The 27,983-nt window shown below is 43.5% G+C and overlaps 1 protein-coding gene across 2 annotated transcripts in view; it reads right to left on the bottom strand.

The window, feature by feature from the left end:
* The window catches only part of AK5 (adenylate kinase 5), a 241,890-nt gene that overhangs the window by 29,419 nt on the left and 184,488 nt on the right, over window positions 1-27,983 (bottom strand). For both annotated transcript variants that reach the window (XM_032425645.1, XM_032425635.1), the window contains exons 11-12: window positions 3,577-3,740; window positions 2,363-2,479 (exon numbers count right to left, since the gene is read on the bottom strand). In XM_032425645.1, the coding sequence (XP_032281536.1) occupies window positions 2,363-2,479; window positions 3,577-3,740 (281 nt within the window). The remainder of the gene's footprint in view (window positions 1-2,362; window positions 2,480-3,576; window positions 3,741-27,983) is intronic.

Here is a 27,983-nt window from a genome sequence, read left to right on the forward strand (position 1 = left end):
TCAATAACAAGAAACCAAACAACCTGATTCAAAAATGGGCAAGGGATGTGAATAGGCATTTCTCCAAAGAAGATATATAAATGGTCAACAAGAACATGAACAGATGCTCAACATCTTTCATTCATCTTTGGGAAAATGCAAACCAAAACCACAATAAGAGATCACCTCATGCCCATTAGGGTGGCTACTCCCAAAACCCCCAGAAAATAACAGGTGTTGGTGAAGATGCAGAGAAGCTGGAATGCTCGTGCACTGCTAGTGGGAATGTAAAATGGCGCAGCGGCAACAGTAGGTGGTGTGTGATAGAATTACCAGACGCTCCAGTGATTACATTTCTGTATATATACCCAAAGGAGTTGAAAGCAAAGTCCTGAAGAGAGATTTGTACATCCATGTTCGTAGCATTAGTTACAATAGCCGAAGAGTGGAAGCAACCCAAGTAACTGTTCATGGATGAATGGATAAACAAAATATTCTTCAGCCTTAAAAAGGAAGGAAATTGTAACACATGTTACAACATGAATAACCTTGAGGACATGATGCTAAGTGAAATAGGCCAACCCCAAAAGGACAAATCAGGCTGATTCCACTTAGAAGAGGTCCCTAGAGTCATCAAATTCAAAGAGCTAAAAGTAAAATGGTGGTTGCAGGGGCTGGAGCGGGGGTGAGAGAGACACGGAGTTGTTGTTTAATGGGTGTAGAATTTCAGTTTTCCAAGAAAAGACTTCTTGAGACTGGTTGCACAACACCGCAAATACACATAACACTACTGAACTCTACACTTAAAAGTGGTTCAGATGTTAACTTTTATGTTATGGGTATTTTATCATGATATTTAAAAAAGGTATAGCAATCTTCCCAATTCCATTTTTTTTGAAAAAAGTAGTTGATGTATATCGAAGTTTGAGCTCTTAAAGTGGTTTGTTGTGCGGGAGAAAGCTCAGTAGAATACTGGCTGTGAGCGCCCCCCATTGGGAACTTCCTGGAACCACCAGAGTCATAGGTTCTGCTACTCCCACCTTGCTGCTAGAGGCTCCAGAGCGGAGGGACAGCCCTGGTGGGCTCATCCCACTCTTGCCAACCAGGCCAGCACATTTTTTCTTTGACTTTGGTTCCTGGCAGGAAATGTAGGGGAAGGTGAGCAAATGGCCTTTAAATATTCAGATACTACCTAAGGAAGTTCAATCAAACAGGCTCAGAAGGTCAGACTAACCTCCAGGAGACATACAAGTCCGATTCACTGTAATCCACATTGCAGTGTTAGAGACGGATGGAGACGGGCTCTGGAATCTTCATCCTACCAGCAGTTGTCACTTACCAGACATGTGACTGTGGGCAAGTCATGTAATCTCTTTGGGCTAAATTCATCACTTTTAACATGAAGAAAATACCTCCTCTATCTATCTAAAAAGGTTATTAAAAATATATGAAATGAAATATGAAAATGTCTTAAAACTAAAGAGCTATCTAGATAAATATGAATTCTTGTGAGCTCTGGAATCTTTGTTTAATAACTGGGGACAATTGCTTCCCCCTTGCTTGGACTTTAGAGGTAAATGGATATACAGTGTGTAACACCAGAGCGAGCCCAGAGTAGGTTCAATGAAGGATAGTTATGATGGTTTTTACTTACTACTGTTCCCCGGTGAGTGGCCCTGCCCCACCTGCTTCACTAGGAGACGGAGGGACTTGGGGAGGTTGGATGCTGGGAGGTGGGAGCGGTGCATACATTTGACTCTACCTGTCCAGCATCAATTCCCTTTCTGGCTTCTAAGGGCATCCCTATTCTTTCTTAGATAATTTCCCTTCCCTTTCTCAGTCCAAGTGCTTCAGGTACGGTGCTCCCTCCTCCCTTCCCATTCCCGGCCTGGTCTTCCAGCATGAATCAGGGTATTCCTAGATATTCCATTATATGCCCTCCCATCTTCCCCTTGGCCACAGTGATTGGTTCAGCGATGGGCTCATGACCTAATCCAGGATAATGAAACACTACCCTGGGTCATCTGCTGCCCCCATTGGAAAAGGAAAACACTCTCTCTGAGATCATTTAGATGGTGAAATATAAGCCCGGAATCCAAGAGATGGAGAAAGGCACACAATGGATGAACAAATTTGGATACATGGGTCCAACCAAGTGTGAACCACTCCTGGACATTTTAGTTACTTGAGTCAATAAATCCAGCACCATCACCCACCCACCCCACTCCCCTCTTTTTTGGTCAGTTTGTGTTGAGTTTTTGCCATTTGCAACTGAAAGTTTGATTAATGTAATTAGGAGAGGGATAGACTTTTGAATTTATCCCCCAACCTCAATGACGTCCCTTATTTTCCTTCTGGGAAGATCTCCATAAAAACAGCTCACCCTACGTCCGAACTCTTCCCCTTGCTTCACTTCCTGGGGATAGCCGTCAATCAGGAAGCCCTTGGTGTCGCTGAGGCTGGCCAACATGGCCTCCTTCAGGAGCTCCAGAATGATGCCCTGGAGCAGAGAGACAGTGGTCAGGATCTGAGCTCTTGTACAGAACAACACTAGCATTACCACCCATCTCCACTAGTCATCCCATTTTGGAAGGGAGAAAGGTTCAGATAAGATTAACAGCCGACAGAAATGTATCATATTTCATCCACTCTTAGGCTCACTTTCCCCCCACATTTTATTGTCTATAAAATTGGTAGATATCTTACAATCAGTCACAGTTTAATAGTGTTTTTTTGTGCTCGTATATAGTTATATATGGAATAGTTTATCAGTTATATTTTACTGGGGTGTCTTAAAATAGCATCTTAGAATAGATGAAATATAGTGGCTGTATTTCATATGGTAACACTGCATAAATTAAGCATAATGGCAGTTTAAAACTAGGCAAAACATGGTATAGAATGTGCTTCTCTGTTGATTTTTTCCAGTAAATATTTTCTAACAGTTGATATTCACTGACTTGAGAGAATTGCTAGGGACGGTAGCTGGTTGAAGAGGAAGCATAAAGCTCTGTTAGCTAATACAGCCTGCGCTGTACAAGCCCTAATTACAGAGCCTCGCGTGGGCCCTCGTAGGGCAGGAATGAATATTTTTTGATACCTATGGCATCCAGCAGCTCAGAGATGGATGGTGACTTGAAAGGAAAAAAGATGCATGAAAGGGATATTCTTTACTTAAACTATCTAAGGAAGATACCAGATTGCAAGATAATGCTATCATACTTTCCAGAACTAGACTAAAACATTATTTTCTATTTTCCAGAGGGTTCTAATTATAGGTTCTGCTGCAGCATGCTCACCTCTGCTTTGAAGGTTTTAACACTAACGTGGGGACCAGTTTCCTGGGAGAATATGAGATAGGCTAACACTTGAGGGGCTGGCAGAGCAACAGAGTGGAAGGAACCTGGGCCGGTACATAGTCTGGCAGATGGGTCTCTGCTAAGCACCCTCCACCTGCCTCTTGACTTTCACATCAGAGAGAAATAAAATGTAGCTATTGTCTTTTGGGGCTTCTTTTCTCCAGCAGCTTAGACTAACTGCAACACTCCCAAATATCCGCCCCCCCCCCCACCACCAGGGAAAGCAGCTGTTGCTTACTGAGGGCACCAGGTCGCCACGTTCCATGATATCTCTGATCAATTTGCTTCTTTCAGATTCTGATGCCATCTCATTACGCAGGAGCTCACTAGTCGAGAGATGTGTAAACCCATATTTTTCCACCAGCTTTTCACACTGTGTGCCTTTGCCAGAGCCTGGGCCACCTAGAAAAGGAGTCATGTATCAGACACTCGTCCCAAGTCGCCATGGTGTACAAGTCTATGCACTTCATTCACCAAGCACGTATGGGGTACTTATGCTTTATAGGGAGCTGTGTTGGGAGTTGTGGATACAGCGGAGAATGGGGTACATTCCTTGCCCTCAAAGAGTGGGCTGTCCAGGGCAGGGGGGTGGGCAGGCGTTATACACACCAAGCAGTTAGTAGGTAACTACTGTAGTGTTCTAGTGGGGAGAGTTCATGCTGCTCCAGGGGCACTGGGGAGGGGCGCAGGACTCTTTTGGTAGAGATGAAAGAGAGTTTCCTGGTGAACTGAATATGCTCATGTGCAAAGCACTGACCACGGTGCCAGGTACACAGTGGGCACTCAACAAATCTTAGCTATTAAGTTTTAAAATACATTGTTTTCATTTTCAAACAATCCCAACTGTAGAGAAGAGTTATCAGTAGAGAATAAAGAACTTCCTGAAATATTTGAGAGTAAGTAGCTCCTGATGCCTCATCACTACAGAACACTTTGGTTTCACTGCCTCCAGACAAGGAGCTAAACACATCTTGCTACATAACTACATCTTCAGAACCCATTCAGATTTCAGTGGATTTGTCCCAGTAATGTCCTTTGAAGCCAATGGGTCAAATTCAGAATCAAGCATTGCCTTTAGTTGTCAGGTCCTTCAGGTCTCCTTCCATATAGAAGGAGTGGAAGCTTCATGTTTCCTCGACACTTTTGAAGATTATTTTGTAGAATAGAATTCAATATGATTTTTTTCTGCTGTTTTCTGAATACTATTATTAGTTCTGAGTATGAGCCATATTCCTTGGATGAGCATTATACCCTTGACTCTTTCTCTTGCCTTCCCTCACCCCAATTTCAACCAATTGCTAAATTGTAAGACCTTCTTTTCAGATGTAAAATCACAGCTAACCTTTATCAGGAGCTTACTGTACCACCCACTGTTCTAAGCATTTTATGTATTAATTTAAAATAATCTTAAGAGGCAGGCACTCTTGCCCTCATTTTATAGATGGGGAAGCAGAGGCACAGAGAATTAACTCAACTGCCATAGCTGCACGGCTAGTATGTAGCAAGTCAAGGATGTGAAGCCTGGACTCTGGCTCTTAGAGGCATTTCCTCCTCTCTTCCCTGCTAGCCAGGCTTGTCTATAGGATGAGCAGGTCCTCAAGAGTAATTCTGCCTCTGCACCGGGGAGTGGGTGAGGCTCTAGAGTCCAGCAGACCTGCTAGCAGGATGATTTGCCTGAAAAGCATTGACACTTCTCAGCTCCAGAGCATTCAATGGCTTCCCAGCCCCCACAGGATAAGATCCAAACTCCTTAGAGTGGCATTTCAACCTTCCAGAATCTAGTTTAACCTCTGCAACCTTTTTTTTTTTTTTTTTTTTCATTTCTTATCCTCGTCTAACACTGTCATATCCAGCTACATACTGTCTCTGCAACAAGACATATTTTTCCAGGCCACCATGCTTTTGTTCTCCCAGATCCTCAGCCTCGTAGGCCCTTCCTTCCTCCTCTAACTATTGGGATCCTCTTCATCTCTTAGGCCTCCGTCAGTTGCTTGCCCCTTCTGCCAGGAATCAGTCCTGCCCGCCCTCCCCTCTGCGGGAGGGCGTGGTTTTGACAGCACGTGGGTGCCCTCGGCCTGTCTGCCACTTGGCCTCCAGGTCCCTCACTAGTATCGCACCTTGTACACAGTAGGTGCTTCATAAGTGCCTGAGGAACTGAACTTTTCCTGTTAGAGGGAATACTGAACACTAAAATGCAAAACGTGGTGGAGATGTTAACATGGTGGTGAGGATTTATGACTTATTCCGCCATTTCCCTGGTTCGCCTCTCTTCATATTCAAAACCCCTTTCTCAGGACAGTTAGCAACTTCCCTCTTGAGGGAAGCTTAGTTGTTGTTCCTTATTAGAAGAAGGGCCTCGTCTTTTCTCTCCTTTGCCTTGGCAGATAATAAAGGAAAGGTCCACGTCTTCTCCCTTCCGCTGCCCGCTAATCGGGAAGGGTTCCGACACCTCACGGGACTGTCGTGGGTGGGCTAGACGCAACAGGAAAACAGTGGTTCCAGAGGCTCACAAAAAGAAGGCAGACCACTCAGGAGGGGCAGCTGGTCCCCAGCTAGTGCCACACTCGCTCTGAGCACCAGGACTCGTCTCCTATGATAACAGAAACGGAGGGGGAGTATGGGAACAAGAGAAGGTCACTCAGGCACGAAGTGCTTCCAGATAAAAGAGTAAGGATGACGAGGGGCTGAGCCCCTGCAGACGCCTCCGGGGCTTCTGCAGCCGGATTCACCTAGAAACCCTTCTCTTGGGATGGCTGGAAGCCAGTCATGTGGAAAAGGTATTTTCAGACTCGGCTTACAAGGCAAAAATGCTGCGCTCCAATGACTTTCTTCCTTCAGCATTCCACAAATCCGACTATTACAGTTTTTGTTCCTCTAAAATGTTATTTAATAAATTTTGACGCAAAGGCAATTAAAAATCTTCAGCTCAAATGAACAACAGCTGTGTGTTCAACGGCAGCCCTGCCCCACTTAGGAGCCTTTTGTGGACCAACAGCGGCAAATTCTCAGCATTCTTTGGCCAAATGGTGCAGGCATAGTGGAATTTTAAGTAATCCACACAATGCCTCGATTCTTCCCATGGCTCCCAACCGGAGAACAAAGTGATTTTTATCACTGCGGCACAAAAACTGCGAGTAGAAATATGAATTTTCATATCATGTCACTTGCACATCTTTGAGGCCTTACGACTTTTAAATAAAAAACAATGGGGCCTTGATATCCCTCCAGGATAATTTGTTATAATGGAAAAAAATCTTTTGAGGTGCCACATATCAGAACGAGTGGGCTGTGTTCTCAGGTGACAAGATGACTGATAGCAGATGAGGAGTTGTCACATTTCCTGTCATCTCACTGACTTCTGGTGGATCATTACTCAAGGCTCACAGCCCCGAGCGACCCTATACGCAAGACCTCGCGGTGTCATTCACACAGCGTCTGCGATATGAGATCCTGTTTTTGAAGGGGTCGCAACACATAAAAAGAAAAAAAAGTTGAGAAATCCTTCTTCTAGACCTCCAATATAATTTAAATTTTTTTCCATGGAAAGCCTAAGGCACTATATTGTGCAAGCGGAAATACTGGGAACTCTCACGTCACAGCTCAGTAGGTCCCCCCCCCCACCCCCCCGACTGAGGTTCCAACAGAGCTATTACAGAAGGAGGCCCTGCAGAAGAGCTGCCAACCCGGGGTCCTTGTTGTTCTTTGAGGTGCAGCTGAAAGCTGCATCACCTCACAGGCCCGCGTGGCCCCCTTCTCCAGTGAGCTCTCTATTTCCCGGAGCCGAGGCAGCTCCTGGATCCATCAGCCAATCCCCTCTTAGGAGCCAACTCCTGGCTTCGTTGGCTGGGCCCTGCCAAGAGAAGACCTGACTCCAAAGCAACTATGGCAGGGTGCTTGGCGTCAGGATGGGATGGCAAAGCTGGTGTGTGGTAGCACATTCTGGGCTCAGGAAGAAAAGACCAAACAAATGATGATGTCAGGTGGAGAATTAGTTGAACCCCCCATCCAAACAAATGCGAGTATGTAAGTTTCTATTACACTTTTATCTTTAAATATTTCAAATAGTAATGGCATAAAGCAGGTTATAATGTCCTTTGTTGGCATTTTACGGTATCTTGTTAACTGTAGGGCGCCACCTGGAATGAAGCCTATTAATACAGCTCTTCATTTGACTAACATCTGCTGGGCAGCACGGGCGAAGCACTGAGAGTAAAAAGACTCCGAGGCCCTGTCCTTTCCATCAGAGAATTCAGTCCAATGGCAGGCTGGCAGGTGAACCCAACATCACAGCAGTGAGACAGGCCAATGAGCCGGGTCTGTAAACACCATCGCACAAACACTGGGAGGGACTCCTCGCCCCGGCAGGAATCAATGAGTATGCACAATTCACTGACACAGGAAAAGAAGAGCATGAAGGGTGAGCCGGTACCTTTAGTACAGTGGTTTGGAGTGTGAGGAGGTCCTGCGGAGAATGGCAGGAAGGGGAGGAGAGTAATGTACTGGGAAGGGCACCGGGCAGGTAGATGGGTCAATAAGACCCCGGCTCTGCCCCTTACAAGTCGTGTGGCCACAGGGGAGTCTGACTTTCCCTGAGCCTTAGTTTCTTCATCTGTAAAATGAGGGGAAATGAGAACCAACTCTCTGCCTCATTCCACCTTAGACGCTCCTTCCTCCTTCTCTCCCATTCCTGACCAGTTGTTAGACAACTTTGAAAAGCTGAGTCTACATTTGAAAAGTCTCTGAAATCTGTCCCTCTCTCCCAAATCTCATGAAAAACTCTCCTTGTCCCCATCTCTCTGCCCAAAGATTGGTGCTTGGTAAATGTTACATATAAAAAGGGAAGGTTCCTCATCCTGCTAGTTCTCCAGAACTACATCTGCATCTGCAGGGTGTCATCCAGCATATCGGGGTTTGAATTACACATAATCTAACATTTGGGGATTAGCCATTACTTAGGGATGTCCAGACCATTTGTAGGTAATTAAGATACATATCAGCATCTGTGTTTACACACACACACACACACGTATCTGATTTAGAAAACTCAACAAAGTTTATTTTCTGTAAGACACTGCATTCTCTGGGTTCTAACCGTCATCAACAAAGTTTTCCAGGCCTTCATTCCCACCCGAGCCTCAGCATTCTTTAAACCTCTTCAGCACCAATGACCTGCATCACTGACCCAATTTTAGCTCCCTATTGATCTGGCAGAAACTGAGAGTTCCTTATGCTGTGGGTCTGTCGTTCCACTCTGCTCATGTCTTTCTCTCCCCTTTTTCTTTTCCCTTGACCTCACTTCTCAGCTTGTTCTCTGCCCTCTTTGTGACCTCATTGAGTTGGTCCATTCCCTTTGGACCACTTACCTCCTTAGCCAGCTGGACATCAGGCCCTTTCAATTTTTTTTTAAGATTTTATTTATTTGAGAGAGAGAGAGAGAGTGTGCACAAGCAGGGGGAGCTGCAGGCAGAGGGAGAGGGAGAAGCAGGCTCCCCGCCCGATGTGGGGCTCGATCCCAGGACCGGTGCTTGATCCCAGGACTTGGGATCATGACCTGAGCCGAAGGCAGACGCTTAATGACTGAGCCACCCAGGCAGCCCCACCAGGCCCTTTCTAATAGCTGTGAATCCTTTGACCCCATTGAATTCTGTTGTGGCTGCCATGAGAACCACCAACTACTCTGTGCCCAACCCACTTACTTTACTTTATGCGCATCTACTCCGGGTTGCTAAGGATTCCTTGAGAAAGCCAGAGAACCAAGCCAACCTGGGTCATGCTTTCTAACTTCAAAATAGCTTCTACTGCTTCTGTGTAAATATATTCCTCTTTTGCTGATACCAAATTGGATGTCCATGGATAGATTCTAGTATTTCCCCATTGTCCTCAAATCTTCCAACATATTCTTCCAACATACTCAAACATTCTTATTCTTACAAGTATTATTTATTTTAAAGATTTTATTTATTTATTTGACAGAGAGAGACACAGCGAGAGAGGGAACACAAGCAGGGGGAGTGGGGGAGGGAGTAGCAGACTCCCTGCTGAGCAGGGAGCCCAATGTGGGGCTCGATCCCAGGACCCTGGGATCATGACCTGAGCCGAAGGCAGACGCTTAGCGACTGAGCCACCCAGGCGCCCCTCAGGTGCCCCATTCTTACAAGTATTTTTAATCCTCCTATTCACTAGGAAGGTGAAGATTATCTTCTTTCCTCAACATTTTCAAATCATATGTGTCTTCATCTTTTGTCTTCCATCCCTCCTTTCTTTTGTTTGGAAGACTATTTTACACAACTGTTCAGCTGAAGGTTGACTTCTCTGCTTTGACTCTTGTAGCACCATATGGCATTTTCCTTGACAGCACTTCTCATAGTATAATGACTCTCATCTCTCTGTCTACCATCTACTTAAGGTCTGTCTTCCATATTGGACTCGATGTGTCACAAGCATGGGCTACGGGTATGCTTTGCTCACTCTGGTGCCCAAACATAGTGCGAAACACAACTGACGCTTCATAATCGTGGCTCAAAGAATAAATTATTTTTTTTTTTTATTATTTTAATTCCAGTAGAGTTAACGTACAGTGTTATGTTAGTTTCAGGTGTACAATATAGTGACTCAACACTTCCACACATCACCCAGTGCTCATCACAAGTGCACTCCTTAGTCCTCATCACCTATTTCATCCATCTCCCCCAAGAATAAATTATTTGATGATGAAAGGATCCTCACCTCCTTCCTGCTCCAAAAACTTGCTCCTCCTTCTTGTCCACATTAAATGTACTCCTCTCAGTTGGCACCATCTTATCTCTCTTTTGTGTAACAATAGGCTGGTTTCTTTCCAATCCAAATGAAAATATTTCTACCATTGTCTGCATCCTCTAGTTATTTTTATATTCTTTCCTATTTTTTTCGGCATCCTAAAACTGTTTCCATTTCCCTCTCTTTTACTGACTCCCTGTCCTCTTGCAAGCCACATCCTGCTGTCATCACTCTCTGAAGTTGATATTTTAGAGTTTAGGAGTGATTGTGTAATTGCCATATAATTTAATGACCTTCTTCTAGTCTTTACTGTTTTTGTCCCTTTAGTAGCATTTAATACCATTGATAAACATCTTGGAATTCTCTCTTCCACCGGCTTCCAGGACGCATATTTTGCCCACATTCTCTTCCTTCCTTTGCTAGGCTGAAGCTCACAGAAAGTAGAGACTGCTTTATTTTTGTTGGTATCCCCACAGAACCTTGCATGGTGTCACAGGCAACTGTTCAGTAGGGCCGATGTCTAGGAGTCTTGTGGGTCCACAAAAGTGGCAACTCGATTTCTTTTCATGTCAAAGAAACATTGGACCAAAGGACTCAAGTTCCGAGTTTATATCTCATACCTGTATCTAGTTAGAGGACACTGATCAAGTCACTTATCCTCTTTGAACTTCAACCTCTTTAATTACAAATTAGGGAACAGCACTTTTATATTGTGATACTATTTTAACATCTTTAAAGATGGATAGTCTTCACAGTTACATGAAGGTATCAAATGTCTTTTGCATATCAAACTATCCTATTTTTATATGGCCATGAGAGTTTAAAAATCTATTCGATTCCTACCTCTTGAAATACTTCTTTCTCCCTAAATGAAAATGTGCTCCAAGCTTGGGTTTAGGTTTTTGTGACTGAATGATTCCTTTCCGAGAAAAGCTACTATTCCTTCGGGTCATGAACTGACCGTGCCCTAGGAGTGATCCCCAGCCACTGTAAGGCTATGAGTCACTCTCAGCTTTCTGTATCTGGGGTGAGCTGTATCACCATGCTGAGTTTCAGCAGGCTGTTGCTGAGAACTGACTCTGTCTGGCTGGAAACAACTAAGAAAAATAGATCTTTATCCTCAAAGACAACATCTCTGTTAGGTTCTGAAATGCACTGCTGCTTCAGGTTATTTGGTGAATAGGATAAAATATGCCAGTGACGGGGTCAGTTGCAGGTTATATGGAAAAACTTCACACGGGACCATGAACTTCTTGAGGGCGGGTGCTATGCCCTGTATCAGGGCCTGGTGTATAGTGGGCACTCAGCAGTTGTTAGATCAGTGAATGAATGAATGGTAAACAAGCTGAGAGCTTCAGGGCATGGGAGGTAGCCCTGTGTACGACACTGGGAGTTAGCTGACTTTGGTTCTAGGCCCTTCCTGCATTGAACTAGCTGAGTGATCCTGGGAGACCTCGGGAGATTTTGCTCTTTGGACGCTGGCTTCCTTGTCTGTGAATTGAAGAGTCTGGATTAAATTTTTTTTTTTAAAGATTTTATTTATTTATTTGACAGAGAGAGAGAGAGCGAGAGAGGGAACACAAGCACGGGGAGTGGGAGAGGGAGAAGCAGGCTCCCCGCTGAGCAGGGAGCCCGACGCGGGGCTCGATCCCAGGACCCTGGGATCATGACCTGAGCCGAAGGCAGATGCTTAACGACTGAGCCACCCAGGCGCCCCAAGTCTGGATTAAATTAGTGGTTGTCTCTCTCTGTTTATGTGTGTGTGTTTTATTACTCTTCCTAAATATTCAAACTTCCCTTCCATAATGCTCCTCTCTGAGGAAGGATTATTTGCCCCTACTTTTTTTAACTTAAGAGTTCCCAAGTGCTTTGGTCAATGAAATATGAGCAGAAGTGGATGTGAGTCAAATCTAGACAGAGGTTTTTATAGCCAGGACATGGTTTCCATGTCTCTCGTCCCTTCACCATGAAACTAGCAATGTTTCAGATAGTAAGGGTTCCATCAGCATGGTTACCAGAGTGAATCCTAGTCACCTGTTGATGAACATGCAGTATTAGTCCAGAACAAGAAGAAGAAGAAGAAGAGGAGAAAGAAGAAGAAAAAACATCTTTGTTGTTCTACACTACAGAGATTTTTAGGTGGGTTTATTTGTTTCTACAGCATAAGCTAGCTTCTTCTGACAGATACTTTCCCAAACTTGACTGCGCAGAAAAATCACCTAGGGTATTGAAAACGTTCCCAGATCACTAGATCTGTGAGCCACTGGGGTTGAAGCCTGGGAAATTATAGTTTTAGAAAGCTCTCCAGGGAAAGTATACAGGTATCTGCATTTCACTTGAAATGTGTGAGGAAAAAAAAGATGTATTGATGGATGGATAGAGGGATGGATAGAAGGACAGATATGTGATAAAACAAGTTTTAGTAAAATGTTAATGGCAGAATCTAGGTGGTGGCTGTACCAGTGTTCACTGTAAAATTCTTTCAGTTTTGCTGAATGTTTAAAATATTTTCATAATAAATAAAGATGATCAGATGATCTTTAAAAAATTCCCCAGATGATTCTGATGATTAACCCAATTTGGAACTTCTAGATTAGATGACCTTTAAAGAAGGTAATGTGCTGTGAGCTCCCCGGTGTTCACTGCATGAGTCTTTGTTGATCTTTCCTTTAATATTTACAATGTAATAATGCTGAGATAATGGTTCTATTGTGAATGAATACTTGTTACAATCGTTAATAAAAATCCTCATCGCCTTATCAATAGCAGGGCCATCCTCTCTTTTGCAGATGAGGGGAACTTTTTGTTTTCTCGGCATCAAGCCTGAGAGAATAGAAGGGGGGACTGTGGCCTATTTTGTACCAGTGAAGTGGCTCAGAGACAGACATGTTTGGGAAGTCACTGCAGACTGTTCAGATAAAGATGTCTGGTTCACAGTGCTTTGGCTTGATATTTGATCTAATAAGTATCTATTCTATCAGTGTGTGTGTGTGTGTGTGTGTGTGTGTGTGTGTGTGTTTTAATGTTTAGGAGTCACAGCCTTGGTGCCTGTCTTTTCCTCTCATCCAAGACCTGAACCTTCCTTGCCTTATCTGTATGTAAGAGCTAGAGTCATTTAATCCTTACAACAACTATTTGAAGTAAGTGCTATTTGCAACCCTATTGTACAGGTTAAAAATCTGTATCTGAGGGCACACCTGTGCCTTGGTAACTGCTAAGCTCTACAGCCTCTCACATGTAAGGCCATTCTGGAAATCAGGTAGACCTGCTATTCAGAAATGCACTGCACAGCCTTCAGTCAACCAGGAGCCAGGCTTTCATGATGGCCCCATAGGGTTGCCAGCTGACATCCAGTTAATTATTACATCAGACAGGCTTACACTACACCCCATCACTGTTTATCTAAGATTTGAATTTAACTAGCTGTCTTGTATTTGTATTTGTTAAAACTAGCAACCCTATCAGCCCCACCACTTACTAACCTGGAGACGTTAGGGACATGATTTCATCTCTGTTTTGACAACTCGAACAGTCCTGCCATTCACAGAATCTATCATAGGTGCAGAAAGACGTGTGAAATGTCTAATTAAGACAAGACTCTGGAATTGGATTCCATGACTTTAGCTCTTAGATAGAGACAAGACAAGGAAGGTTCAGGTCTTGGGTGAGAGGAAATGGCATGCACCAAGGCAGTGATTCCTAAACATTTCCACCACATGATGCTGTGAACTCCTATAGCTCTTAGTACAAACCATTCTCCATCCTAAATCCTTTTCCATTCTAATCCCATCTCCATCCCAACCACATCCCCATCTAAACCCATCTCCTTCCCCTATCTATCTCCATCTTATATCCATCTCCAGACCAAACCCAAATCCATCCCAACCCCATCCCTATCCTCACCCCATCTCCATTCCATCCCACCTTCATTCTACCACCCACCTCCATCCCACCCCATCTCCATCTCACCCCATCCCCATCTCGGCCCCATCTCCATCCTAACTCTATCTCCAAACAGAGACAGAGACAGGATTTCCAAATTGTAGTATAAATACTACTAAAAAACCTGTCCTTTTCTTCTTCAACCAGAGGTCTCCAGGGCCTGTTCCAGACCTGACTCACCAAGCTTATAGACTAGAGCCTTCCAAAAGTTGCTTCAGTCAGGCTCCTTTTTTTTTTTTGAGAGGGAGCGGGTAGGAGCGGAGGTAGAGGGAGAGAATCTTAAGCAGGCTCGTCTGCCTGATCTCACAACCCTGAGATCATGACCTGAGCCCAAATCAAGAGTTAAACGTTTAACTGACTGAGCCATCCAGGCACCTCCAGTCAGGCTCTTCTTTTTTTTTTTTTAAAGATTTTTTATTTATGTACTTGACAGACAGAGACACAGCGAGAGAGGGAACACAAGCAGGGGGAGTGGGAGAGGGAGAAGCAGGCTTCCTGAGGAGCAGGGAGCCCGATGCGGGGCTCGATCCCAGGACCCTGGGATCATGACCTGACCTGAAGGCAGATGCTTAACGACTGAGCCACCCAGGCGCCCCAGTCAGGCTCTTCTTATTTAGGTCTCTAAATTCTGAGAATTCACTGTTGTATTCTGCCTCTTCCAAATTCATCTTAAACTTATGAAGCCACCTTTTTTCCTATTTTGTAGCCCACTTTACACTATGATCTTAGGCATGCATTAAATGAATGTAGTAGGCAATTTACAAACTTAGCCTATCCTTTCTATGTTTTCCTTCTTTTAAAGAAATAGTTTTTCTCTACTGTCAAAGAAATATATGCTCCTTATTGAAGATTTAAATAATTCAGAAAAGTAAAAAGAAAAATCTCCCATAATCTTACTTCCCAAAGGTAACTGCCAGAAATATTTTGTTTTCTTTTTTTTTTTTTTTAAAAGATTTCATTTATTCGTTTGAGAGAGAGAGAGTGACAGAGAGAGCACAAGCAAGGGGAGAAGCAGAGGAAGAGGGAGAAGCAAGCTCTCCGCTGAGCTGGGAGCCTGACATGGGGCTTGATCCCAGGCCTCTGGGTGGGGCTTGATCCCAGGCCTCTGGGATCATGACCCGAGCCAAAGGCAGACGCTTAACCATCTGAGCCACCCAGGCGCCCCTGTTTTATTTCTTTGCAGCTTTTCTACACATGGTCTTCTGGTTTGTTTTTCACTGGGAATCTGTCTGCGCTGACATTTTTCCTCTTTGGGCTTCTGTATTCTCGTCTGAAAATAAGCTTGTTGGACTAGATAAATTCCAAGGTCATTTCCAGCACTGCCAGTCTATATTTCTGTCTTTGTCAGAGAACATAGAGGATATTTGTACTTGCAGTCTATTTATGTGCTGTAAAAGGAAGTGAGGATATTTAAGACCGGTAGAGACATTTGTAGTGATGTTAGTTGGATTACATCTGGGGTTTTGTGTTCAATTTTGGGCCACACCACGGAAATTGGAAGTCTTATATGCTATGGTGGGAATATAAAATTGGTACAATCTTTTAGAAGGGCAATCTGGTATATAAGTCAAAAGTCTTAAATTTTTTTAATCAGTGGATTTATCGTAAGAAAAAAATCACTGTTTAGTACATATTCATTAGAGAATTTTTTTTTTTTTAAAGATTTTATTTATTTATTTGAGAGAGAGAGAATGAGAGAGACAGCACATGAGAGGGGGGAGGGTCAGAGGGAGAAGCAGACTCCCCGCCGAGCAGGGAGCCCGATGCGGGACTCGATCCCGGGACTCCAGGATCATGACCTGAGCCGAAGGCAGCCGCTTAACCAACTGAGCCACCCAGGCACCCCTTCATTAGAGAATTTTTAATGAAAGCAAAAAATTGGTGAAAAATGCATGACAATAGGAATAAATTGAATAAATTATAGCTATTCAAAGAAATAGTGTGCAGTCATTAAAATGATGTATTGAAAGAGGACAGATACAAACAAATACATATACTATGATTCCATTTATATAAAGTTCAAAAATATCTATGGTATTCCTTGCAGGGGACAGTGAATAGGAGGGGGTACAAGGAAACTTCTGGTGCTTTTCTGTTTTTCTGTTTCAGTTCAATTGCAAGAAAACCTCAAGACATGACATAGTATATTCAGGATCTTGGAAAGGCCCCTAAGATATTTTGTTAGGTATAAAAAGTAGGATTTAAAGTTGCATGATCTCATTTTGATGAAGAATATATATTTAAAAAATATATATACATAGAAACAAGAGGGCTATAAATCAACTTCTTAATAGTATTAATCTTTAAGCTTTGGGATTTTGGGTGATTTGTTGTGATCGATACATGTTTTCTAGGATGAAGATGTATTTTTAAAAAATATTTTATTTATTTATTTTGAGAGAGAATGAGCAAGAGAGAGAGATCGAGAGAGAGAGAGAGCACAAGAGAGGCAGGGGAAGGGCAGAGGGAGAGGGAGAAGCAGACACCGTGCTGAGCAGGGGGCCCGACACGGGCTTGATTCCAGGATCCTAACGTGAGCTGAAAGCAGACGCTTAACCAATGGAGCCACCCAGGTGCCTCAAAGATGTATTATTTTTATAAAGAGAAGAGTTCTTAAAGTAAAAAAAAAAATCTGGTAATCTGTTTTAGGAGAGATTTTGGCTGCATGAGTCCCAAGAGAAACGAGGGAGTGGGAAATAATAAAAGTAGAACAAATTCCTCAAGGGTAGTTTTTCCCTTCTGGTCCTCCCTTGCCTGTTCACCAGCCATGGACTCATCCTTGGTCAATATCACATTATCTCTCTGCATCCAGGGCTTCTATGATTTGGTCCATCTTCTTCCTCTTCCTGGGCCATGAAGGGCATATTCCTACTACTGTGATTTGTTCCCTACTTAAAATCTCCCTTCTTGGTAGCCCTCTCTCCTCAGCCCTCTCTCAAGCTTAGGGGATCCCATCCATTCTCTGAGGCTCCCCTTGGTTCTCAGCCTCCCTGGGAAGGGGCTTCCAACCATTGAGCCATTGTGCTTTCTTTGTCCTCCCATTCCTGCTAACACTCACTAAATAGTTCCTTTGTCAGTTAACTCTACACTGTCCAGTATTAAGTCTAAAGTATTCATAAACATCAGTTCTTGCTTCATCAAATAGATTATAAGCTCCTTGAGGGATGGGAACATTTAAAAAAAAAAAAAAATTCTCCTCCTTTTCTTGTTCTCCTATCTTCAAGGACAGTTTAACATTAAATCAACTTTAGTCTACATTCCCTTCTTTGAATGATGCTAACACTCGGAGTCAGTACCATCAAGGTCAATGATTTGCTAACTATTCGTTTTGTATTTTGCTTCCTGGCATCTATGCCAGTTAGATAGTGGTGGACTGGAATTTCATTCTGATAGAGAAGCCACATGCTATTTTACTCAGCAAAATTTACCAAAGGCATGAATTTTTTTATTTTGTTTCTATGGGAAAGGGCCAGGAAGAGTTTATAAAGACTCCATATCAATCTTTCAGGACCCATGCAGAGGAAGAGTCTTTCAGTTATGGTTGGTTCTTAAAAATGGCCAAGCCCCATGGGGTACCTGGGTGGCTCACTTGGTTAAGTGTCTGCCTTTGGCTCAGGCCATGATCCCAGGTTCCTGGGCTCCTTGTTCAGCGGGGAGCCTGCTTCTCCCTCTCCCTCTGCCTGCTGCTCCCCCTGCTTGTGCTCTCTCTCTCTTTCATTCTGTCAGATAAATAAATAAATAAAATCTTAAAAAATAAAAAATGGCCAAGCCCTGTAGTTTTACTTGAAACCTCTGCTCTTGTCATTACAACTCGGAGAAGGTTATTGGTAGAAGACAAGTTAATATATTTACTTCTGACAATGAAGCCTTTATATCTTCCATTCCATTTTAATCCATTCATTCATTCTTTCTAAAGATCTGAACTGAATGCTTACTAAGTGCCAGGTGTCCTGAAAGGTGCTGGAGAAAGAAGGGAAAAAAAGAAAAAGGGCATGGCCTTTGTCTTCTAGGAGATTTAGTAAAAACCATTCTCCAGCCAATGGCCATCATTGCCTTCAAGCAAGCGGTCAGTGGAAGAAGGAGTCTCCAGTAGATTCTAAGAGACTGCTGATTAGGCTCAGCCAGGTTTCTCACTGCTTAATATTCTCTTCCTTTCTCAACAAACGTTGGAATGAGGGACCGTCTCAGAACCTGCCTCAACAGCTCCACCCAGACCAAGTTGAGGATTTCCAAGAAAAATAAGACTGTGTTCTGCTTGATGCTCCGTCCAAGCCTGCTTTCCACGCATTTACTGTAAGAGTTAGTCCGTGCAGGAAAATATGTAATTGGACCAAATAAGTTCCTTCCACTTTAAATTGAGGTCATTTGGCTAGAGTGGATGGGCAGGTGGGTGGCACTGACACAGTGACCCACTTTCTGGGGGAAAGCATTCCTCAAAGCACAGCAGAGCCACAAGGAACACTGCCTTCAGAATCAGTGCCCTAGACAATATGAAAAAATAAATCTACTGGGTCACAGGACTATGTCCTGTTAACACAAAATAGCTGCACTCAGTTACAAGAGGAGAGAGTCTTTCATTGCCTTGACCACCTGATGGTTGGTTGAAATATGTTTCATTTACAACTAAAAAAATGCTCTGAGACTCTTAGTTCTGGAGTCTAGAGCAAAATGAGAGGGGAATACTTTGGGAATGTTACATTTGGGAAGGCCAAAACAGTTACTGTCCCCTTAATCACTGGCTTGTTATTCTGCTTTATTCCTCAAGGCTACATCTGGCCTCCTACAGTAAAATCTGTGTTGGGTTGTAAACAACTGCTGTAATGTGTCCACAAGAGGAAGCGGCAGCCAAAAGGCAGGTGTAAGCCCAGGGCCTAACAGATACTCTCCAGCTTCAACTTCCCTGATCCCAGCCGACCCCAGGTGCTCCAGGTAGAATACCACTTAACAGGTCAGTCCCTTAGGGAGTGCTTACTTTTAACAAATGACACTAGAAACAGATAGATGAGCTTACCCAACCTCTTAACCTGTCAGGGCTCCCCCATCCTCTACCTCTTTCCCATTCACTTCCGATCCCATCCTGGCCTCCCCTTTCTTGGGGTTCTCTCTTTCTCATTGGCTGTCTCCCCTCACTCACCATAGGATAGTTGTAATAATAGCTAGCGCGTGTTGAATATTTACTAGGAGCACTGTGACATGTGTTTAACTCATTTCATCCTCACATCAACACTATGACCCAGATAACATCATTACCTCCACATCACAGGTGAGAAGACTGAGGAAGAGAGGGTGTAAGGATGTTGCCCAAGGTCAGGACAGAGGGGAGATGGCACGTGAACTCCAGTAGGTTGTGCTCTTAACTAGACTCTATACTATTTTTTTAAAAAGATTTATTTATTTGAGAGAAAGAGAGAGAATGCCGGGGGAGGGACAGAGGCAGAGGGGGTGGGAGAGAGAGAATCTTAAGCAGGCTCCGTGCCCAGCAAGGAGCATGACGTGGAGCTGGATTCCACAACCCTGAGATCATGACCTGAGCCGAAATCAAGAATCAGACGATTAACTGAGCCACCCAGAAACCCCAGTGCTACCTCTCTCTTTCTATAAATATGCTTCACTCTCTCATATCCACTTTTGACCTTCTTTCCCTGTCTTTGCTTTCTCTGAGAGCCAAGTTTCTTGCAAGTTAGTCTATACGCATCCTCATTTCCTTACCAGCCAAGTGCCCCTCAACCAGCTGGCTTCACTCCTTTCTGTTCCACCGGAACTGCTCTCACCAAAGGCACCAGTAACTCTGCTGTTGCCAAACTCAGCAGACAATTCTCATTACATTTTATTTAACCTTGCCCACATGGAAACTGTCCCCTCCCTTGCCTGCTAGGACACCATTTGCTCTTGATATTCTGCTTTCCTCTCTGTTTTCTCCTCCTTGGGCTCTGGCATGGGTGTTTCCTAGACTCCAGGTCTCAGCCTCCTTCCAGCCTCAGTGTCCCTAAGCTCGCCGGGCTGATGCCTCGCACATGTGTGGTTTCACTGCCATTGTATCCTGGTGAATTCCACACCTGTGTCTACAGCCAGGACTCGTTATTTTGGATACTAGATTTCAAAAACCTCTTGTCTAATGGACGTTACCTGATGGATGTCCCATAAGCATCTCAATCTTAAAATGTTTAAAACTAAACTCTTCATCACTCTCTTAAAACCCATTTCTTCTCCACGTGCTTTATCTCCTTGAAGGACACCTCTGTTCACCTGGTCATCTAAACTAGCCACTTCCGAGTCATGCTCATTCCTCTCATTCACCCAAACACAATGGGTCTTTATGTCCTATTGATTCTACTTCCTGAAATCTTTTGGATGGGCTTCCTCTTTTCCACTTCCACAGCCTCCTTGTTCCTCACCTGCAGTACCACCCAGCTGACCTCCTGGCTGGCCTCCCTGCTGCAACCGAGGCGCCCTCTCTCTGCTTCCAGAGTGTGCTGTCTGAAATCCAGATCTGGGACCTGTGACGGAGTAAAAGCCCTGACAGCTCCCCGTGGCTACGGGCTGAAGTTTACATTTGTTAGCCGGGTGTTCTCAGCCTTTCCTGCCTTGGACCCTCCGCCTGTCTGCAGCTCTGCCTTTCACCGCTTCCCACCCCCGCATCTGGGAGGCTCTCGCGCACGCGCACACGTTCCCTCTCCTTGCCCTGGACCCACGCCAACTTTTTTCCCACTCAGCACTTGGCCAATTCCTTTTCTTTCTCCGGACTCAGCTGACTGTCCGCTCCACGCCCACATACCCGCTTCAGTCTTTCTCCCCATTACCCGAGCCGCGGCCGTGACACGTGCCAGGCTGTGCGGGTTGCTTGCTCCCTTCCTATAACATGAGCTCCTTGAGATCTTTCATCTTTGTATGATTAAGCCTATCACTTTGCTGATATATGGTAGAAACTCAATAAATGTATCAAAGGAATTAATGAAAGTCACCCAAAGGAATATACAGTTAATGGGAGAATTTAATAGAGCAGTGAGAAAATATTTTTATCATTAGGGAGTTACAGCCCCCCTGAAGTCTGTATATCCCTTGGCCTAGGCTATTTTTTTCCCCTCCACCTCCAAACTAAGCCATTGTTTGAAATCAGTATGCGGTCAAGGTGCTCTATCCAACCCACAAAGAAAATCTCAGAAGCACCAGGTTCCTGCAGATGTACCTAGAATCACATTCTCAAACACTTGCTCATTGTTGCCCTTGGCTCTCTGAAATACTTTCAGTAATGCTCACAAAAAAGATACCCACTATATGCCTCTTAGTAAAAAGATGCAGTGTATTCCAAAATCAATGTGCTTTGGGGGGGAGCGGTGTTCAGAACGGTTCAGATACTTTTATGGCTTCAAATTGTTTCCTGTTTTGAAGTTATCAAGGAATTGCAAATAATTGGCAGAACCTGGCTGAGGCACTCAGAGGTCTGTTTCATTGATATTCATTTGATGTCTTATTATTTTGTCTTTGCTTTCAGACATCAATAGCTAGCTATATAGGAACAAAGTCAAATAGAAAATTGGAGCATTCATTATGGCAAACTCTTCCCCCACCCACTCTACTCCCATAACCTCTCCTTACTACATATCTATAACAGTTTTAGAGCATGGGCTTTGAAGTCTGGGAAAGTGGGGTATGAATCCCACAGTACAATTAACTGTGTAACCTTGGGAAAGTTCCTTAACCTTCTGAGCCTCTACTTCTTCATCTGTAAAATGGGAAAGAACATGAGTACTGATGAGTGGTGTGAGAAATAAATAAGATAATATGTAAGAAGGCAGGCAGCACAGTATCTAGAATGTAGTAAGTCACCAGTATATATTAGTTTTAATACTCTTATTAGGTAATTAAAATAAATATTTGGGAGGTAGAAGATGAGAACCTGGACTTATTCAATTGCCTTCACACTTTACTTCCTTGGGGCAATGTCTCTGTTGCACATGCTTTCAAGTAAGGGAACAGTTAGCAATGTGTTAATTCATTGGCGGCTCATATTTGGGGTGGACAGAAAACAAATTATTATTTTGCCATTTTAAAAGAAATTCAGAGAGGCTAAGGGATTGGCCCAAGGGCACACAGAGGTTAGATATAACATAAGATTTTGGGTGTTCTGTCATTTCCAGTGCTGGGTCCTTCTAGAGTCTGTGGCATTGATCATTCTTAGTGGGTCTCAGAACAAGCAAAAAAAAGCTTTCAGTGAGTCAGGCCTGGAGATGTGGCCTTGGATGAGTGAACAGGTTGAGTAACTAAATCTTCACCAGGTGACTCTGTTGGTAAGTTAATGGTGCTTCCAAAAAGATTTGAAGAAATGGGTAGGGGGACAATGAGTATGATGGCATGAGGTCCCCAAACCCTTTACTTGGTAGAAGTCATTCACTTGTGTGCTTTTCTTTTTAGGAGTAATTTGCTCTTCTGGATGACTCAATTGACTCAGCAACATTCCTTTCTTGAGGCAATAATTTAAAAAACATGGAAAAACCCTGTACTTCTGCCATGTGATGCAGTATTCCAAGGACTGTTTAATGTCTTTTTGAACCTCATCGTTCTCTTAGTAAGCCCTGGATAAAGGTTTATTAATTTGGTCTGATTAAATGAAGAAAGTGTTTTGTTCTATTCAACATTACTTAGAGCCTTTTGCAGTGAAAAGCTTTATGTAATTAAGTAGGTTCATTGTCAGTACACAATGCATGCATTTATCCAACATTAGAAAGACATCCCGTTGGGGGCACCTGGGTGGCTCAGTCATTAAGCGTCTGCCTTTGGCTCAGGTCATGCTCCCAGGGTCCTGGGATCGAGCCCCGCATTGGGCTCCCTGCTCAGCGGGAAGCCTGCTTCTCCCTCTCCCACTCCCCCTGCTTGTGTTCCCTCTCTTGCTATGTTTCTGTCAAATAAATAAATAAAATCTTAAAAAAAAAAAAGAAAGAAAGACATCCTGTTGGTTTGTAAACGCGTTTGAGACTCTCTTGGAAAGTGGCCCAATGTTTCTCTTCTTTTACTCTCCCATCCTGAATGGCCTGGACTTTGAAAATACAGATGTCAGACCGGAAGAGTGCCAAAAGGGCCCTTAATAACTGTATGCCTTCATGGAGAAAGGGCTGTGGAAATCATGTGTCTATGTCCAGAGCAGAGATGATGTTTCAGTTAGGGCAGACCACAGGTTTGACAGTCAGATGGAAACATATTTCTTTCTGTGAACCCAGTCTAGCTGATGAGCTACCTGTTTTCATTTTATAGTAGAAACTCAATTAAGTCTAGTCTGAATTTTCTTAGTCTAATCCAGTAATTTCTGATAACCATGATAGTCCATTTTCTGCTATAGACTGAATGTTGGTGTCCCCTTCAAATCCATATGTTAAATCCTAAAGCCTGATGTGATGGTATCAGGAAGTGGGGCTTTGGAAGGTGGTCAGGTCATGAGGGTGGAGTCCATATGAATAGGATTAGTGCCTTTTTAAAAGAGGCCTCAGAAATCTCCCTCACCCCCTCCACCATGTGAGATTACAGGGAAAAGATAGCTGTCTACGAATCAGGATATAAGCCTTCATCAGACATCAAATCTGCCAGTGTCTTGATCTTGGACTTCCCAGCCTCCAGAACTGTGAGAAATGAGTTTCTGTTGTTTATAAGCCACCCAGGCTATGGTATTTTGTTATAGCAGCCTGATGGTACTAATTCAAGCTCAAAGTTCAGTCTTCATGTCAGGGCTATTCTCCCACCTGAAGGGTTTTCTATACCCTTCCCCCAGTCCTGGTTCTTCCAGTGCCAATGATCCCTGAGATCTGTCCCCTCCACCTCCATGTAGCCCCTGCTTTGGAGTCTCCTGTTGGTCCTCCTGATGCATTCCTCTTTGCCCACCTCTGACTAGTACCCAGGCTTTCCTTTCAGGCATCCTTCATACCACTGGCTACACAGAAACATTCAGAACTGTGTGTGGTCACAGATGCTGGGGGTAGGGTGGGGTCCTCTATTTTTTTCTTTCTTTTTAAAAAAAAATTAATTCCAGTATAATTAATGTACAGTGTTATATTAGTTTCAGGTGTACAAAATAGTAATTCAACACTTCCGTACATCGCCTAGTGCTCATCATGACAAGTGCCCTCCTTAATCCCCATCACCTATTTCACCCATCCCTGACTGATCTCCCCTTTGGTAACTCAGTTCTCTACATTTAAGAGTCTCTTTCTTGGCTTGTGTCTTTCTTGCTCTATCTCTATTTTGCCCCCCCTTGCTCGTTTGTTTCTTAAATTCCACGTATTAGTGAAATCATATGGTATTTGTTTCTTATTTTGCTTAGCATAATACTCTCTAGCTCCATCCATGTCATGGCAAATGGCTGAATAATACTCTATGGTATGTGTGTATATATGTACCACATCTTTATCCATTCATCTATTGATGGACACTTGGGCTGCTTCCATAATTTGGCTATTGTACATAATGCTGCAATAAACATAGGGGTGCATGTATCCCTTTGAATTAGTGTTTTTGTATTTTTTAAAAAAGATTTATTTATTTATTTGAGAGGGAGAGAGAGAGCGGGGGGAGGGGCAATGGCAGAGGGAGAGAGAGAATCTCAAGCAGGCTCTGTGCTGAGCATAGAGCCCAATGCAGGGCTCGAGCTCATGAGCCCAAGATCATGACCTGAGCTGAAACCAAGAGTGGGATGCTCAACCCACTGTGCCACCCAGGTGCCCCGTGTTTTTGTATTTTTGGGGCAGTCTCCTATTTTCATTAGAACACTTAGAGGCTATTGCCTTTCACTAATAGTACAGAAGCAATTGTTATAAAACCACAGTGTGAATCAAGACAGCTGCATCCAAAGTAAGCCCGTACTTCAAGGACAATAAACTGGCAGCATTTGTCGCCAATGATAAAATCCAAGCTTTCAAGCCCCAGATCCATCACTTTTTAGCAAATTATTTAACTCTCTAACATCTTACCTGAAAAGTCAGGATGGGGATAGTACTTACCCCATAGGGTGGATACAAGCATTAAATAAGATAACATTATTTATACAGTGTCTAGTGTGTGTTAGTGCTCAATGAATGTTGGCTTCTAATACAGCTACCTCAAGTTAAAACAATCAGTTTTGTTTTTCATTTTTTATTTAACCACATATGTGCATCAATGTCATGAAGAATGTTTAATCTGGGCCCCAAGTAATATTCTCTAAAGATTAAATTAATTCATAGTTCTTTGATAACAGGGCAACAATGAAATGACATCAGGGCTATAGTGAAATAATGGAAGGCATTAAAATACTGAGTTTTAGGGGTACCTGGGTGGCTCAGTCAGTTAAGTGTCTGCCTTGGCCTCAGGTCATGATCCCAAGGTCCTGGGATCGAGCCCTTCATCAGGCTCCTTGCTCATCGGGGAACCTACTTCTCCCGCTCCCTCTGCCTGCTGCTCCCCCTGCTTGTGCTCTCTCTTTCTCTCTCAAATAAATAAAATCTTTAAAAAAATATTGAGCTTTAAGCAAAAATTCTCATTTCTACAGTTTTCCCTAAGGAAATAAATAGGACCAGTTTGCACTGGGTTAAAAATACACAGAATAACACAAAATATTGTAAAAGTGCTTCCCAAAGCTTACTACTTAAAAGCAGTTTATCAGTACTAATGCTAAGGTACACAAAGCCATCTGTGTCCCTGACATCCTGAAAGTTATATTTACAGAATGATGTCTTGACCATAATGCCATTAGCATGACACCTCATCTGTAAAGTCAGATGATTTTCCAAATTGAAGCACTTCTACCAAAGCTTTGGATAGGAATTAATGGGAATTTAGGTTATGTCACACTTTGGGCGCAGGCTATGAAAAGCACAGAAGGGAAAAAGAAGCCAAAATAGATTGGATAATAGCAAGATAACGATCAAGAGATTAAAAAAAAAAGAGAGAGAGAAAGGAAAGAAATGTACCAGAAAAGGTTGTGAAAACTGTAGGAGCCTGTTAGTGGGACATAATGAGGCTCTTTAAAGGACATTTTTACACTATCCAAATAGTTTTCCATTTTCAGCCATGACTGAGCCCCGGTCTTGTACATCAGCCCAGTTCTTATGTCTTGTGTGTGAACTACCCAAGTCCAGAGAATCTTTCCCAATCCTTTTGATCACTGGCTTGATCCTGTGAGATCCCTTATCTGTCCTGTGGAAAGTATTTCTCTAGAAACAGCGACTGAACTGCCTTCTTCATGAACAAAGAGGTAACATTCACACCACATTCAAAGGGCTAACTAGATCGACCCTTGCCGCTTTTCCTTTCGGGCCAGACAGTGCACTTTCCCCGAACATGTCTTCCACTCAGACGGTGGTCAGTGCTATTAACCGTGACTTCAAACTGTTTTGCAAATGAGCAAGAAATTGCCCTGGCTTTGGGGAGTGGGGTAAGCTGGCGTTGCTGTTCTCGGGGAGAGGAGAGCAGCTACAATGGAGTCAGGAGCATCTGATTAGGCTCATAATTAACCTGAGAACTATCCTGCCGGGAACAGCTACACGCAGCAGCAACCTGCCTGTCAGTTCCAGTCCAGGAACTTCAACTGCTATTTTGGTTGTTATGGAAACTGACCACACTGCCTCCTAAAGAATTCATCATCCCAACAAATATTTGTTTTTCTAAGTCATTATGGGGTATCTAAATGAGCGATGCAGACACAAGCAATGGAGGAGCACACAGGAAGAAGGCTGGCCGTTAGAGAAGACGTCACAGGGAGCTAGAACTTAAACCTGACCTTGGCGCATCATTAGCTAGGGGAGAAGACATTTCAAGTGACAGGACTGGCAAAAGCGAGGGAAGTTGAAGAGATAATGATAATGCAGGGGGGGGTTGGAAACACAGACTCACGGGGGGGTTGGAGTGGGAAATGGGAAGGCATGTGGAGGCCAGTGGGGAGAATGCTTTGAAGGTCAGTCTAAGGAGTTTGCACCTTTCTGCAGACAAAAGGGAACGAGGATACTTTAAAGCAGGGGGACGGTGCTTTAGGAATATTGATTTTTATTTTCAAGCTAACAGCGAGGATGGCAACCTAGTTTCTGGCTAATGCCACAACCCCACGTGTCTTGGTAGATGTCAAGACCATAATTCGAAAAGTTAAAAGTTCAACCATCTTCTCGTATAGGCAACACCACACTTGTTTCACTGAAATCGATGGATTCTTGTTTATTAGGGCTCCTCAAAACTGCCATGGGTGTGTCTATGACATCCTGAGTATTTTTACGAGCTTCAAACTGACCTGCAATAATACAGCTCCAAAATACCACTCTGCCAATCTGTCAAGGAAGTATTTACAACTAAGGCGTTAATTTTCAAGCAGAGTCCAGTAAATACCCTAAAAGAAGAACAATCATTTTTCCTCATATCACAGTGGTTTTGTACCTTCTACTGCCCAAACAGTAGGCGGAACAATCATTTTTCCTCATATCACAGTGGTTTTGTACCTTCTACTGCCCAAACAGTATTTACTAGAATAGTAACTGGCCAGGGCACCTGGGTGGCTCAGTTGTTAAGCGTCTGCCTTCGGCTCAGGTCAGGATCCCAGGGTCCTGGGATCGAGTCCCACATCAGGCTCCCTGTTCGGTGGGAAGCCTGCTTCTCCCTCTCCCACTCCCCCTGCTTGTGTTCCCTCTCTCACTATATCTCTCTCTGTCAAATAAATAAATAAAAATCTTTAAAAAAAAAAAAAAAAGAATAGTAACTGGCCAATAAATTAAAATACAGGAGAGTTTGGTTAACATAAGAAAAACCTTTATTCAGAGCAACAGTTCTTGGAATGTAGTCTGTGGACCCTTGGGGGTCTCAAGCTTTGTCTGATGCCAAAGACTTTATATTGTGCTATTTGACTTTGTGAAGGGCACAGGTCTTGGTAACAGGTGAGCCAAGATCTTTAGTTATACGTAGACAGATAGAAGTGATACTTGAAAATACATTTCAAAATTT

Source organism: Phoca vitulina, unplaced genomic scaffold (assembly GCF_004348235.1).
Source record: "Phoca vitulina isolate PV1807 unplaced genomic scaffold, GSC_HSeal_1.0 scaffold2, whole genome shotgun sequence".
Taxonomy (NCBI): Eukaryota; Metazoa; Chordata; class Mammalia; order Carnivora; family Phocidae; genus Phoca; species Phoca vitulina.